Raw genomic sequence first — 15,849 nt, 5'->3', positions numbered from 1 at the left:
CCTATTAGAAATGATAGATAACATATGTAGGTCAATGGTTTCACAATGCTATATATAATTTGCTTAACTAGTACCATATCAATGTCAAAACAATCCATAGACGTTTTGTTTTTACAGTTGTTAACCACATCTAAGAGCCCGGTCACACAGCCGTTTGCGTCTGTATCGCGGGTAAAATTTTGCGTATTTTTTTGCCCGTGGTTGCCCGCGATGGAATATGCGCAAAATTGGCCAACCCGCTGTTCATCAGTGGTATGCCCGCAAAACAGACGCTGGCGACTGTTCCGCTTCCTCATCGCGTCATTTCCGCGTCATTTTCTCGTGTGGACCACGGGTATAAAAGCTGCCGAGCCGGCGTTATGCCGAGAAATGCATCCTTGCCGAGATTTGCATCCCCTCGCTACTACAACCACTTTTACCTCGTTTTATCTCACTTTTAGGGAATTTAATGGCGAAAATGTAACCAAAACCACTTCGTCTTGCATTTGTTGGGAATGTAATACAACTTAAACCATTCCGTCTTTGTATTTGTTGTCAATGTAATCGACCGGTAATGCACGCCGTATACAAATCACTTTTGAGCAGGTAACATTTATTTTGCCTTTTTCTATTCAAATCGCTCGTATTGAAACTGTTATGCACTCTACCGTAAAGCTTATTTCTGCATAATAAGCTTTACGGTAGAGTGCATAACCGTTCTCAAAAGTGATTTATATACGGTGTGCATTACCGTTCGATTACGTTCACAACAAAAACAAAGACGGAATGGTTTATGTTGTATTACATTCCCAACAAATGCAAGACGAAGTGGATTTGGTTATATGTTCGCCATTAGATTCCCTAAAAGTGAGATAAAACGAGGTAAAAGTGGTTGTAGTAGCGAGGGGATGCGAATCTCGGCAGGGATGCATTTCTCGGCACCGGGCTGTAGAAATCATAACCGCTCAAGACACAGTCCCGTGAAGATCAAGATTTCAAGCTATGGCACCGAAGAAGCCAATATGTTATTATTGTAATAGTTTTTCGTTTTTATTTTATTATCTTGTTATGAAATGAAAAGGAATGTCAAGAAATAAAAATGGATTAAGACGAGGTCACTACGGTGACGGGGATCCATGTCCACCCCTTGACGTCTCGAGCACAACTGAGGTGTGTTCGGCAAATCGCGCCGTATATACGCGGAGAAAGGCGTTTGACCGTCACACGCGTAACAGGCTAATTTCACGTAATAACACCGCGATACAGGCGAAGAACACGCTATGACCGTGCTCCACCCACGATTACCCGCTGAAATTTTGCGTCCTACCCATGTGTAACTACGCCCTGGCCGCAGCCAGAGCACGTCGTTCCGCGTCATTACCTCGTGTGCCGCCCGCGGTTAACACGTGGTCTAAAGTTTTGAGCAGCGCAAAACTTTTTCGCGCGGCCAACCGCGTGTGAATTTCCGACCGCGTGTAAAGCACTGCTGTATCTTGTCTATATGGCGATCTCAAAGCGTCCAACATCGTCTGCTTCACGGGCATACATTTCTGGCCGTGATTCAGCCTCGATACGTCCGTGAAAGGCTTGGTGACCGGGCCCTAGAGTTTTGAGCAGCGCAAAACTTTATCGCGCTGCCAACCACGTGTGAATTTCCGACCGCGTGTAAAGCACTGCTGTATCTCGTCTGTATGGCGATCTCAAAGCGTCCAACAGCGTCTCCTTCACAGGCAGAAATTTCTGGCCGTGATTCAGACGCAAACGCTGTGTGACCGGGCCCTAAGATTCCTGATTCTGTAAGCCCAGATAAAAAACATGGTCTTGGGAGTTCATTTTTATCAGTGACTCAAATTGCTTACTACTGCACTCTTGGATATTTGTAGCTAGCTCTGGTCTAACATTTACAAAATTACGATTGAAATTCTCCACAACTTGATTAAAATTATAATGTTCACTGTTCTTATCAATAAAATAGTTTGGATATGCATTACTTATATTCTTTCCTTTTATTATACGATTTAATATATCCCAAATACCTTTAATATTGCTTTTGTTATTATGTAATAAATTGGTATGGTATAACTTGTTGCTCGCTCTTATTATTCCTGTAAATTTATCTTTATACGTTTTATATCGGGATTCGGCATCCTCGGTTCTTAGTTTAATACATTTTCTATATAAGGTGTTTTTTTTTCTTAAAAGCATTATATAAACCCTTAGTTATCCCTGGATGCTTTACAGATTTATTCTTAATATTAGTTTGTCTCATTGGACAGTTTTTGTTATACTTGTTGGTGAATATTTCCAAAAATATGTCAAACGCACAATACACATCATCTGTAGCATATATAGCATTCCAGTTTTGAGTGTGAAGTAATCCCAAGTAAGTAGGATAAGGTAAGTAGGCCTAAATATAGTTAGGTACAAACTAATACTGTATATTTTAATATGATCATCAATGTTTTTATGTTTGTTTGGATTCATTAGATCCATGTTGAAATCTCCACAGATGAATAGTTTTGTTGCCGATTGTTGAATGTTTTTTCAGCCCAGTTTGTAAAAGTTTCAAGATTTGAGCCCGGTGATCTATATACACAACTGACTATAATGTCTCAGTTTTTCATTTATAATTTCTATTGTAAGACATTCAAATAAATCATCGATGACAAATGACATGTTTTGTATTATCTTAGATTTAAATCTTTTGTGCACATATATAGCTACTCCTCCCCCTGTTTTGTTTGTTCTATTTACATAGTTGAAATTAGTCATTAAATTCAAAATCAACTCCCTTTTCCCCATTTAACCTCGTTTCTGAAACTGCAATCACACTAAACGGGTTTTCAAAGTTCTGTAAGCATTCTGTGATGTCTTTTTTGTGTACATGCTTCTACTGTTGAAGTGAATTATTGAAAATTTCCCTTCAGATTTAACAAAAGTATTATATTCATTTCCAGTATAATAGTTGCAATTGTCCGAACTAGTTGATAGAAATTTGTGGTCAGGATCGATTTCATCTAATTTTGAATTATTGGAGTCAGTGTGATCAATAATGCTCAGTTCCGGTAGATCATTCCTCAAAAATCGAGCTTGTCTTGCAATGTCAGAGGTTTTTTTCTCTGCTTAAGTGTTCATTTAAATAAACATTTGTCCCTTTTAGTTTTTTTCCCTTGCTTAAGGATGTTTTCAATCCCTGTTGACAAACCTCAGTATGGTAGCTTTAGGCTGGTTCTCACCTCTTGGTAATGGATGGCATGCTTCGATGTCCTCAGCATTGATATATATCCCTTTATGACTCATAAAAGCAATGACCTGTTACTCAGCAGATTCTTGATCAGCATTCGTTGTAATACTTTTATTTGTCACAGCCTTGCTTAAGTCCGAGGTTTGATGTCCAGTCCGGTGATTATAATGTCAGTGATCCTGGTGTACTGTTCAAGTTCTGCTACACGTCCTTCTAGTGCATTAGTCATCTTGTCCTTTTCCATGTTTTCGTTTTTTTAGATCTTTGATTTCAGCCATTAAACTCATGATTGTATTTTGTTGTTTGGTAACTATACTCATTTTGTCCATCATAAAGCCAAGTGACTTTTTGATTTCCTCAAGCTCCTTGTCCCTGCTCGGCATCTTGAATATCCCACACTACTTTTATGGAACCGTCCGCTGATCGCCTCACCCGAGCACCCTCTGACTCACCAGTTGTTATTTCACAGGACCTAGTATCCCCTGTCTTTGGTCGCTTAGCACCTTCTTAGCCGAGGGGGCGATGTGAACAGCGAACGCAGTAGCCACGCCTCTCCCCACGTAGCGCGAACGATGGCTGAACTTGGAAGGCAGGATGAATCGGCGTCTGCCTGCTAATGCTAACTTCGTTTAGCTGTCTCGCTATCGACGTTGTGGGGTCTCGCTCTCGATGTTGTGGCGACTCGATGTCAAGTTTTCGGCATCTGCGTGCGGTCTGCCGCGTGGCGCGTGCGCGCTCCGAAGCCGAAAGCCCAGGCAGTTGGCGCCAAAGGAGTAGCTGCTCGGCCACTACGACGCGGCGTCGTTGTCCTCGGACCTCGCGGCGAACTACTACGAAGAGGCGAAACCAACTAGGTCCAATAATAATAGCAATGGACGTAGTTCATATATGATGATGTAATCTCATTGGTAGAAGATGCAACCAATGCATTTTTAGGGTTACAACCAAATGGAGACGATATTATAACCAAAATTGAGACTTTCTTAGAATATTCAGATGTAGAAAAATAAACATGATTTTTGAGCGTTGCGTGCACTTTTCAAGTTTCCTTCCCCCACCTCGGATATAAACATTTGGGTAAAAAACAAAAAACACCATGTGTTTCAACCTTTTTGGTACCGAATAAGTTAAGTAAAGACAAGTATATATTTTTCATGAGGGATTAGCAAGACCAATACCAGTTACGGTTACAAGTGCTTGGCCTTTTAGCTTGGCCCTTTGCCATGATCTTTGATTTTTGCAATCCGGAGATGGAATAAGAGCTTACTCTGTCCACTCCACGCATCGGCCCGGTATTGCAGTACATCCGGGAACGGTGCATTCGCAATGATCGCAGCAAGGCTTTAGGGCTAGGACCTAAAGCTTGGCCTTTTGGCTGAGAGTAAGTGTCCCGGCTCCTAGGCTTTGTAGCGTATTATGAACTGACCGATAACGGATAATGGATAATGAATAACGAAGATAGAACAATAACCCTTAAAAACCCCAAAACCCCTACAAGTGCCAATTTAAGCCTTTTTTTGGACCTTAAAGTCAAGGAATGGAATAGTCTAATGTCATTACAGTCATTCTTTGTTTTTGGCTGAGATTTGCATTCCAAAAGGGACCCGCGATAGTCAGAACCAGCAAAGTCAAATATTTATCCATCAATTAATTTTATACATTAAAATAATGAATAAACCCTATTTTAAGGCTCAAGCAATTACTTAACAGAAAAAAGTTATGTACTTTATAATTATTTTTGTTTCAGTAAATAACAACTTAAATAGTATTTTTTAAATGTATCTTGCTGCTATACTGTAGCACTATAACCTTTTGAGAGTTCTTGTGATTAAGGGCTAGACAAATAAACATGACTTGACTTTAGCGTTGAATAGAATTTAAGGAACTACCCTTACTTTAAGATGATATTTCGTCACAATCATTTTGACGTTTTTGGGATGGGGCATAAAAGCGTTTTTTTACTTCCTTAAGCATGTTGAGAAGTCCAACTTTTGTATGCCTTTTGGTACTTTCGTTTATCCAGAGCGTTTTGTTAACATGTTGGCTTGAAACTTGAAATTAAAAAATATTTGCGTGTACCTAATTTAGGTTTTTAAAGCTGTTTGTGTACAACTTAGACAATAACGTTACTGACGCACTGGCAAACACAGGCAGAAAAGGGTGGGGTGACTGATAAGCCAATCAGAATGCAAAACACAATTTACAAGGAATATCCACAAAGCAGCGAAACAGTGAAAAGTAAACCACGATACAATGAGGAATTACTGTATATCAGGGCTCAGGAACCTTTATCATGCGTAGAATAAACAGAATGAACTTTAACACAAAACAAACTTTTTGCCCTGAAGCTCTAGCAGAGCGGTAGGAACACTCTTTCTCGTTAGTGTCACTGTTTGCAGTATTTTGTGACATTTTTACAAAAGAACTTTGCTGGCACCTTGTTTTGAAACCATTATTTAAAATGAGCCTCAGCACTTTTAAGTACCGTATTTTCCGCACTATAAGGCGCACCTAAAAGCCTTTATTTTTTTCAAAAGCTGACCATGCGCCTTATAATACAGTGCGCCTTATTTATGGATCAATTTTAAAATTGCAAAGTTTTCCAACTAACTTGCAGCCGCCGACTCGATTTTCCCCCGAACGCCAAGTAGTAGGCGGTGTATGCTGGGATTTATTTACCGGCGTTTCATTGGCTAACCAATGTGTCAATCATCATTTGAATCAATCACTATTGGCTAAAGTTATTCGGAGGTCAAGGAGCGGATCCTTTTTATCATTTACAGGCTGGCATTGGCTTAAACGGCAACACAAAGCCTCCAATTGGCCAAAACAACTGTGTATGCTGGGATTTTTTTACCGGCGTTTCATTGGCTAACCAATGTGTCAATCATCATTTGAATTGATCACTATTGGCTAAAGTTATTCGGAGGTCAAGGGGCGGATCCTTTTTATCATTTACAGGCTGGCATTGGCTTAAACGGCAACACAAAGCCTGCAATTGGCCAAAACAACGGTGTATGCTGGGATTTATTTACCGGCGTTTCATTGGCTAACCAATATGTCAATCATCATTTGAATCGATCACTATTGGCTAAAGTTATTCAGAGGTCAAGAGGCGGATCCTTTTTATCATTTACAGGCTGGCATTGGCTTAAACGGCAACACAAAGCCTGCAATTGGCCAAAAAAGATGAATGTTTATGGCACGTGGCTGACGGCATGGAGAAAGCATTTTTTTCTATTCTGTATTTGAAATTATTTTATTCTCCTGGATTTACTACCCTCACGGATATAAGAGGACATTGGCTGCACATTATTATGAACACAACGACTTCGGTGAGCTACTTCGGGTTTTATATTGTCCCTGTATCTTGTTTCAGACTGAACTCGATGTTTCTGTGATAAGCGGTGCAGAAAATGGATGAAATGGAGTGTCTATTTTTAAATTAAACTCAATTCCAAGTGTTTATTGTCATATGCACAGTAAAGTTGCGAGCGAAAATGAAAATAGAAACTAAGAAATGTTTGGCATTTCTTGAATCCCAAGACTTTAACCTTCCGAATGATACTTGAAATGACGCATTTAAGTGACATCGTACGGACACCGCATCCGCACGTGTCTACGACACGTATTTGCTTCTTTGCAAGCTTTGGGAATGTTAAGGGGGTAATCAGTTGGACTGAACTATCTGACTGTTTTGTCCACGTTCCCATTGTAGCGCCTTATAATCCGGTGCGTCTTATCTATGTCAAAAATTGGACCAAAAACTATTTTTTCGGGGTGCGCCCTATAACCCGGTGCGCCTTATAGTGCGGAAAATACGGTAACTGAGGGAGGGAGACAAATTTTAAGTGGTATATTTATATTGATATGGGACACGTCATAAAGTGAAATAAATTGTGCTGAAAAATTAGCTTTAGCGGGTTTGGCGGTTTTGTTGAATGTTGTCTCAAACAATATGGTGTGGCTCTTAAAAAAATAAAAATGAATAAATAAATAAATGAAATTATTTTTGCTTTTATGGCTCTCTGAGTCAAACGTGTTCCCGACCCCTGCTGTAGATGAAGCTGATATTAAGGCAACTTATTAAGGAACAGTTTTTCTACTTGAGGGCAGGGAATTTTATGTACTAGCAGCATCAATACCGAGGACTTCTCAAAATTTGGATATTGGTCTGAAAAATATGCTACCATTATAATGTTGTCATCTGAAATTACAGCAATGCGATCCCTAAAAGGGAGAGAACTGTTTTGCAAACCTGGCATCACAATTTACTTCGCTATGTCCCGAGGACCAAATGGGCATCCCTCCTAAATCCGAAGCAGGGGGAGGGCATCCCAAAATGAAGTGCGAAGGAAGTCTTTCATTTGTTACACGGCAGAGTGATAACAACATCTCATCCTTGCTATTAGTAGCTCAGATACACATCTTGTAAATACATTCTCCTCTTGTCTATTTTCCCTTCAGGAACCACCTCTCTCAAACTCCCTGCACCTTGCTGTTATCATGGTGATCGATGGCAGGGTGATTATTATTCCTCAAGCACGGCTGCCCTTCCGCGTGCACTTGCTGACCTTACACATTATCACATATATCACAAACAAGGAGCGCACAAACCAGCGTGCCGCACACACAAATCTTGAGGTTACAAAATGTCTTGCCTATACCCTGTTACTTTACAAGGTTAACGCAAAAAAGCACACATACTGTACTCTATTTCGAAGCAGAAAATTAATCTAGACCTGATTATTTTCTTGGACATATACGGAAACAAATAAACACATGCTAATATTAAGTGGTAAAGGGTACATAGTAGATGGCTTGCATTTAATTTCTTTTATCAACCTTTACAGATGATTTTTTTGTTTCAGGATGCACGATTGATGTTTTTTTCTTACACATTTTTCATGGCTAAATTCAAGCATTCTTTTAACAACTTTCCAATTCCTCCAGTACCATTAAATAAGAAATCCAATGCAAAACATGTATTTTGCTGATACACAAATATATCTGTGATTTACATATGCAATTTTTAAACTTGCGTGTGCATTTATCAAGACATAAACTTTTAAGATCTTGAGTAAATTGCGAATATATTTTTGGATGTGTAAATATTTTTGAAACAAAACCCTCCCTACATAAATTACAGCAATATGTAGCCCACATTTTCAGTTGCGGGAAGTTCTTCCCATTACCATTTACCACCAGGAAACTCTACCTTAATTGTTTGCATGGCCGATAATAAATGATGCGTAATTCTTGCAATAATAAAAATTTCATAGGGCCCTGTTTAGGTTTAGTGTGCACCTGTCCTCTTGCACATGACCCATAGGGGGCAATGATGCTTCGTAGGAAAACACCATACAAACTAACGACAGCTGCTGTTACTCATGAAGGAAGAAATGCAAAGGGCAAGGGAAGTCACCAGAGAGCAGTCTCTGTGTCATTTCCAAACAGACTTGTGAAACATGGCAACCATTTCAAGCATTTAAAAGCATTTTATCCAAATATTTAGTTATTTTCAAGCCCTGAAATCACAACATTGAAATTCAAGCATTTTCAGAGTTTTAAAGCTCCCATTTTACCCCTGACGATAATCTCAACATTTAGATGTTTATTTTTTGTCTTTATTCCTTATACTTGCTCGAATAAACTTGTCATCTTTTGGGGGGATTGTTCCGCCCAGAACAGGCCTGATAAAAGTAGAATAAAAGCAGATAGGTGCAGTGGAAAATAAAGCATTGGGGTTCTTTGAACTCAGCATCCTTATTAAAGAAAATATTTCACTTTTAACTTTTTAAGGACACCTCAAACTATGCACCCCATCTTTAAGAAATGCTCTACATAAATATGGCGTTTTAAGTCGGAAATCTTTGGTTACCCTGTTTTTTTTGACAACAAAAACAAACGAACGAGCTAAAACAGGAATGGACGTTAAGACGATCAAGATCCACAGCTCAATCAGAGGTCAATCCTGGAAAAGTGTGTATTCAGTGCTTCAAATTTGTTGGGACATATGGCAATATGGTCATGAAATGTAGCATGTACAGTGAAGAAAATAAGTATTTGAACACCCTGCTGTTTTGCTATTTCTTCCACTTAGAAATCAAGGAGGGGTCTGGAATTGTCATCATAGGTGTGTGTCCAGTGTGAAAGAGATAAACTAAAAAGAAAAATCCGGAAATCATAATGCATGATTTTTTTAACAATTTATTTGTGTTATATAGATGGAAATGAATATTTGAACACCTGAGAAAATGAATGTTAATATTTGGTACAGTAGCCTTTGTTCGCTATTAGCGGTCAAACGTTTCCTGTAGTTTTTCACCAGGTTTGCACACACTGCAGGAGGGATTCTGGCCCGTTACTCCACAAAGATCTTCTCTAGATCAGTCAGGTTTCTGGGCTGTCGCTGAGAAACACGGAGTTTTAATTCCCTCCAAAGATTTTCGATTGGGGTCAGGTCTAGAGGGCCATGCTAGAACCTTGATATGCTTCTCACAGAACCACTCCTTGGTTTTCCTGGCTATGTGCTTCAGTCGTTGTAGTGCTGGAAGATCCAGCCATGTCCCATATTCAATGCTCTGACTGAGGGAAGGAGGTTGTTCCCCAAAATCTCACAATACACAGCCCCAGTCATCCTCTCTTTAAAGCAGTGCATTCGTCCTGTCCCATGTGCAGAAAAACACCCCCAAAGCATGATGCTACCACCCCCGTGCCTACAATTCTTATTCATTTGACAGTTTTGGTGTAATTAATTGTACAGACAATATCTAAATTATTTGAGAATAATTAAATGCCTGCATTTATGGTGATGGGTAGATCATTTTGACGTGTACATTGTGAGTGTGAGCACCCCAGATCTAAATCATCAAAATTGACACAAGAAAAAAATTATAAACATTTTTTAAGAAGAAAAACAATTCATGCAGTAAAACATTAACAAATGTCTGCTTTAAAATGCTATTATGTTTTGTGTCTGTGTTTATTACGGGTTTTGCTCATTATTAAGTCAAAATATAGAGCGAAATATATAGATAAGGGCAAAATATATGGATTATTTTCCAGTGAGAGCTAAACCATAAATTTTAGGGCAAAATTAGACCAAAGGGCCAAACCTGACATTCAGACTTCAGGGCATTTTATTTCAGTGTCTGATGTTTGATAATTTGATCAAATATATGAAATAACAATAATCCCAGAGTCTGTTTCCCATATCAAAGTCATATCCCATATCACTTAAAACGTGTTTCTCATTCAGCAGTTAAGATAATTTGAGGAAATGTTTCCAAACAGAATGCGAAGAAAGTCTTTTATTTCAAAGACTTTTAGCATCCTTTGGGGAGGTGAGCTGTTAAGACCCATCAACCACTTGTCTGTGGAGTAAAGCTGCATTCTTCTGTTTTATGTTCCCTTGTATACAAAACGGATGTCCCTTTGTTACTTTCCCCACCTTCCTTCCCCCAACAATTCTGTCAGTAAAATGGGAATTGTTAAAGCTTTGGACGGATGAGAATAAGGCCAAGAACTGACCTAATCTCCCCATTAAGTAAATTAATGTCTTTTGTCAATTTGTAGATAAACATAAATTGATTAATGAAAGTCAATATGGTTTTAGAGCAAACAGATCAGCAACAATGGCTATTATTGATGCAGTAGAAGAAATCGCCTATAGTATAGAAAAAAAGATACGCAGTTGGGGTATTTATTGACTTAAAAAAAGCATTTGATACCATTAATCATAATATACTATTAAAAAAACTGGAAAGATATGGTATCAGGGGAGTGGCTTTCCAATGGATTCAAAGTTAATTGACGGGGAGGAAGCAATATGTAAAAATAGGAGAGTTGTCTTCTGAATACTTGGACATCTGTTGTGGAATACCACAGGGTTCTATCCTGAAACCAAAGTTATTTAATTTATATATTAACGATATTTTTAATGTTTCAAAACTATTGAAAATAGTAATATTTGCAGACGACACTAACATTTTCTATTGTGATAACTATATTGATTTGGTAACCTGTATTAACCGTGAACTAATTAACCTAAAAGTATGGATGGATATAAATAAATTATCTATAAATTTAGATAAAACCAAAGTAATATTCTTTGGTAATCGCAAGGCAAATCAAGATTTAGAAGTTAAAATGGATGGTGCTGCAATAGACATTGTATCAGAAATTAAGTTTTTAGGGGTCATAATAGACAATAAATTAAGTTGGAAAACACACATCAGACACACACAAACTAAGGTATCTAAAAGCATTTCAATAATTAAGAAAGCCAAATTTCTTTTGAATTATAATGCATTGTATTTATTATATTGTTCTCTAATTCTGCCATATTTAACATATTGTGCAGAAGTCTGTGGCAATAATTACAAAAGTTCACTACAGCCCCCTTTTATCCTTCAAAAACATGCAACAAGAACCATACACAGGGTAGGATATCGGGATCATACTAATATTTTATTCATGCAGTCCAAATTATTAAAATTGGATGATTTAATACAATTTTTCACTTCACAACTGTTATTTAAGGGCAACAAAAACATAGTGCCAGAAAACATACAAAAATTATTCACTCGGAAGGAGGAAAATTATAACTTGAGGGGCTGTAGTGAATTCAAAATCCCAAGGGTGAGAACAACCAGGAAAAGTATGTGTGCGTCTGTGTGTGGAGTCAAACTTTGGAATAATTTACAAGATGAGATTAAACAATGTCCAACTATCCATGTGTTCAAATTTAAATTAAAAAAAGCATTACTGGCGAAATACAGGGATGAAGAAAATGGGATATGAGGGAAATTGGAAATACTGCGTTTAAAACAATGGTTAACTTTGTTGTTATTGTTGCTATTATTATATCAGAACTGTTATTATCTTTATTTTTATTGTTGTTATCATCATTGGTGCCGCAGTGAGATTTGGTAACTAGGCGCATTATGACGTTGAGGGATGGGTATTACGAAGATTAGTGTATAAAATACGGGATTATTGTAATTATTATATTTATTGATATCTGACCTATGTAATAATTATATCCATGAGATTTTGTTATGTGACATTATTTTGTTGTTGACTGATTGTTTTTGTCCCGTTTTTATTTTAATGTTCGAAATAAAAGTTTTCATTCATTCATTGTGTGTTTTATTCAGAAATATAAGGTGATAGAACTAACAATAAATGTTGCTTAATCTTTTTAGTTCAAACAAATATAAATCTTATTAAAGTGTTCGTATTTTTAAGATTAATTCAATGCCTTATAAGTCTTTCAAGGATCTGCAGGAACCCTGTACTTGAAAAGATCCACACCTTGCCCGCAAGCCATACGTTCCATACGGGCGAGTTAAAGCAAACCTACCTCATGGTGCGAATGTCCCACCCTCGTATTGAGGTGTCATTTGCTGTGGCAAGCTGGCTGCAGTTATGGTGAGGGCTCCACTTTCCTGAAGTGAATTTAAGCTGTCCTTTTCCCTCAAGTGTAGCCGTGCTGGAGACCTGCAGAGAATCAAAAATGGTTTAATTATGACTTTTGAGTTGTTGCGCTCAAACTCGGTTGTTTGCCACTGTATATCCCAAAAAATTAAGCTCAGGGGGCACATGGTAATACAGTGGAACCTCGGTTCTCGACCATAATCTGTTCCAGAACCCTGTTCGAAAACCGATTTGTTCAATCACCGAAATCGTTTTTTCCCATTAAAAGTAATGTAAAATTGTTTTAATCCGTTCCAACACCCTGAACGTTTACCACGAACGTAAACATGAAGCTAACCCAGGCTAATCGTACGTTCGCGTTAGCGTAATCTTCTGTACGAAAGATTACGCTAACATGAACGTGTAAAAATAAAAAAATCAGGTCATTTACACGTCATTTAGCACCCGGTTCTCCACAACAAGTGGTGAGCGGTTAAAGGATAAAGAAAAGATTTATGAATAGGATTTCTTACCTTTGTGGTGGTCTGCAGAAGCCATGCTCTATTCCCTCGAAAGAAGGGAAACTCGCACATCTTCATATTTTGCTATTATTTCTTTCTTAAATGCAATAGTTGTACGCATTACTCTTCTTTTTTCACCTGTAGCAACTTTGCTGCTTGCACCGACCTTCTTCCGAGGCATAATTAGGGGTTAAAACACTCCGTTCACCGATATTAAAAATGAAAGAAAAATGAAGTGCGCGCTCAGGTGACAACAGGTTTTCACGAGGGCTGGGGGCAATCTACACCTGTACGCCGCTCAGCATCGCCCCTAGTGTACCTGCGTTCGAACTCCGATTTTTTGAACGAAAAGCGAAGCAAGAATTTCTCGAAATTTTTGGTTGAGAACCGATTTGTTCGAACTGAGAGGCGTTCGGAAAACCGAGGTTCCACTGTATTTAAAACTGCAAGTCATAGTTTGACGCTCATTTTTCTCTTGCGGTCCTCTCAGCATTGTCTCGCAGGACATAGAAAAGTATATAGTATGATCTTTCTCCTTTAGGCCTATTCCATATTTCAGTAGTTTTAGGCATAATCGTCTATTTATGTTGGTACACAATGTATTGGGGAGTGATGAAGATGTAACAATATCCGGACGTATGTGGTGATAAGATTTTTTTATTTTATTCTAAACTTTTTTTTTAAGTAAAATTGCAAAGTAATAATAATCTCATCTCATCTCATCAGCTGTACCGCTTATCCTTATTAGGGTCGCGGGGGTGCTGGAGCCCATCCCAGCAATCATCGGGCAGTGGGCAGGGGACACCCTGAACTGGTTGCCAGCCAATCGCAGGGAGTAATAATATTAATTCAAATAAGTACAATTGACTGATTTGGGATATGGCCAATAATTGTGCTCTTTTTAAACATGTGTTTTTCTCAATTTAGCAAAATAATACAGAGTTGCCTAACATTAAACATTATATTACAGAATGGATGAAGACAAGTTTCAGATTTTAAAATTGTTTTTGTTGTAGCACTATTTTAAAGTCAAAATTTGTTCTTTTACAATGCTCACTTCAAATGCACACCAAATCTCATGTTACTGTAAGTGTCCGCAGATGGGACTTCTTAGAGGTAAGATCTTGGGCCTGAACCGGAACCCTGCCCGAAGTTCGGGCATTAAATAAATGTTGATCAGCAAGTTGGGCCCGGCTTCTCTCTTAGGTTTTTTTTCTTTGTGGAGGATTTGCGTAGCTTACTTTTACTCAAGTAATAATTTGGATGACTACTTTTCACTTCTATTTGAGTGATATTATTCTGAAATAACAGTACTTTCACTTGAGTTACACACTTTAGAGCTGCACCTCTGCCCTGCGTGTACTTCGGCACAGAGGTGCACACTCTAATTGAGGGACCAAGCCTGAAGTAAACCTGAAGCTGCACATCAGCGCTGCACTTCAGCACTGCACCTACTTCAGCCAAAGCGCGTCCTTTGGCGTTGAAGTATCCGCAGCGCAAAAGTGCAGCTTCAGGTTCACTCCAGGCCCGGTCCCTCAAATCAAGTTAATCGGTCTTAAATAACTGATACATGTATTCTGTTTATAATATTGGACACCTGTAAAAGAAATTGCATATGATGCCAGTTCATTATTTTTACCTTTATTCCACACTGATATTGTTTTGACTATTATGAACTGTATCCACCAATGTCACTATTAGCATATAATGTTGCTATTCTATGATTTCACACACTTTTTTGCGGGGAATGTGCTTTTGTCGCCAAGGAGATTTAATAAAAAAGTCAGGGAGGGTCTTTAGAACAGGTTAGAATCTTTATCTGAGGTTTAGGCTCTCACCCTGTCCAAAATCATTTGACGTCTTCTCCTTTATTTGAGTGCCTACTAATTTCAATTTGTCAATAACCAAAGCACTATCAACATTGTAAGTAAAAAAAGAGCATTACCTGATTTCCCCCCCCCCCCTGGATTTACGTAATTCTCATACAAAATTAGATTTTCACAATTTTCTTCAAACGGGTGTAGTAACCCAAGGAATATAAGAGACCTGCAGGTTCGAGAGGGTTCTCCGTTTAGGCCTTGGTGCTGTGGAATGCCTTGTCCTCTGAGATACGATCTGCAACCTAAGTGGAACTGTTTCAGTCTAGGATTTAGGACACTAATATTCTATAGCTTATGAATGACCTATACTTAATGTTGACAATATCTGTGTTATGTTTGTTATTGCACACATCTGTTGCAGCCTGATCGTGTTAGGGTCTGTCATACCTCCCACCACCAGAGGGCCCCATTTGGCATTTTGGACTGGGCACAGGTTTGTCCAATGATCACACCCAATCATTCTAAAACCTTTGAAAGGACTTTTTGTTCTTTTTTTTTTCAGAATACTCGTTCAGGTCACTTTGAGTTCTCCTGTCATCCTCCTTGTGTCATTTTTACCACCACGCTAGGTTTGTTTATTTCTGGTTTCTTTGTTTCCTTGCTACTGGCATTTTCTGATTCCAGGCTTTGTTTTTGTTTGGGCGTTTCGTTAATTTTTTGTCCCACTTTTTGGTTTGGTACTTTGGTCCTGAATTTTGTTAATAAAAACTGTCCTTGTTTTGAGCACCTCAGCCTACAGTTCCTGCCTCCCCCACATGGGTCAATCATCACAACCATCAAATCATAACAAAACAACCCGGCCATC

The 15,849-nt window shown here is 38.5% G+C and overlaps 1 protein-coding gene and 1 pseudogene across 1 annotated transcript in view; one reads left to right on the top strand and one right to left on the bottom strand.

Moving 5' to 3' along the window:
• eipr1 (EARP complex and GARP complex interacting protein 1) overlaps positions 1–15,849 on the bottom strand; it is a 140,473-nt gene that overhangs the window by 67,882 nt on the left and 56,742 nt on the right. The window contains exon 6 of the mRNA XM_088353857.1: positions 12,591–12,727. Coding sequence (XP_088209983.1) covers positions 12,591–12,727 — 137 coding nt within the window. The remainder of the gene's footprint in view (positions 1–12,590; positions 12,728–15,849) is intronic.
• On the top strand, positions 4,413–4,549 carry LOC148351297 (U2 spliceosomal RNA; annotated as a pseudogene).

Source organism: Urocampus carinirostris, chromosome 15 (assembly GCF_059441175.1).
Source record: "Urocampus carinirostris isolate Australia breed hairy pipefish chromosome 15, RoL_Ucar_1.0, whole genome shotgun sequence".
Taxonomy (NCBI): Eukaryota; Metazoa; Chordata; class Actinopteri; order Syngnathiformes; family Syngnathidae; genus Urocampus; species Urocampus carinirostris.
The sequence above is the reverse complement of the archived record's forward strand: the minus strand, read 5'-3'. Positions and strand labels throughout refer to the sequence as shown.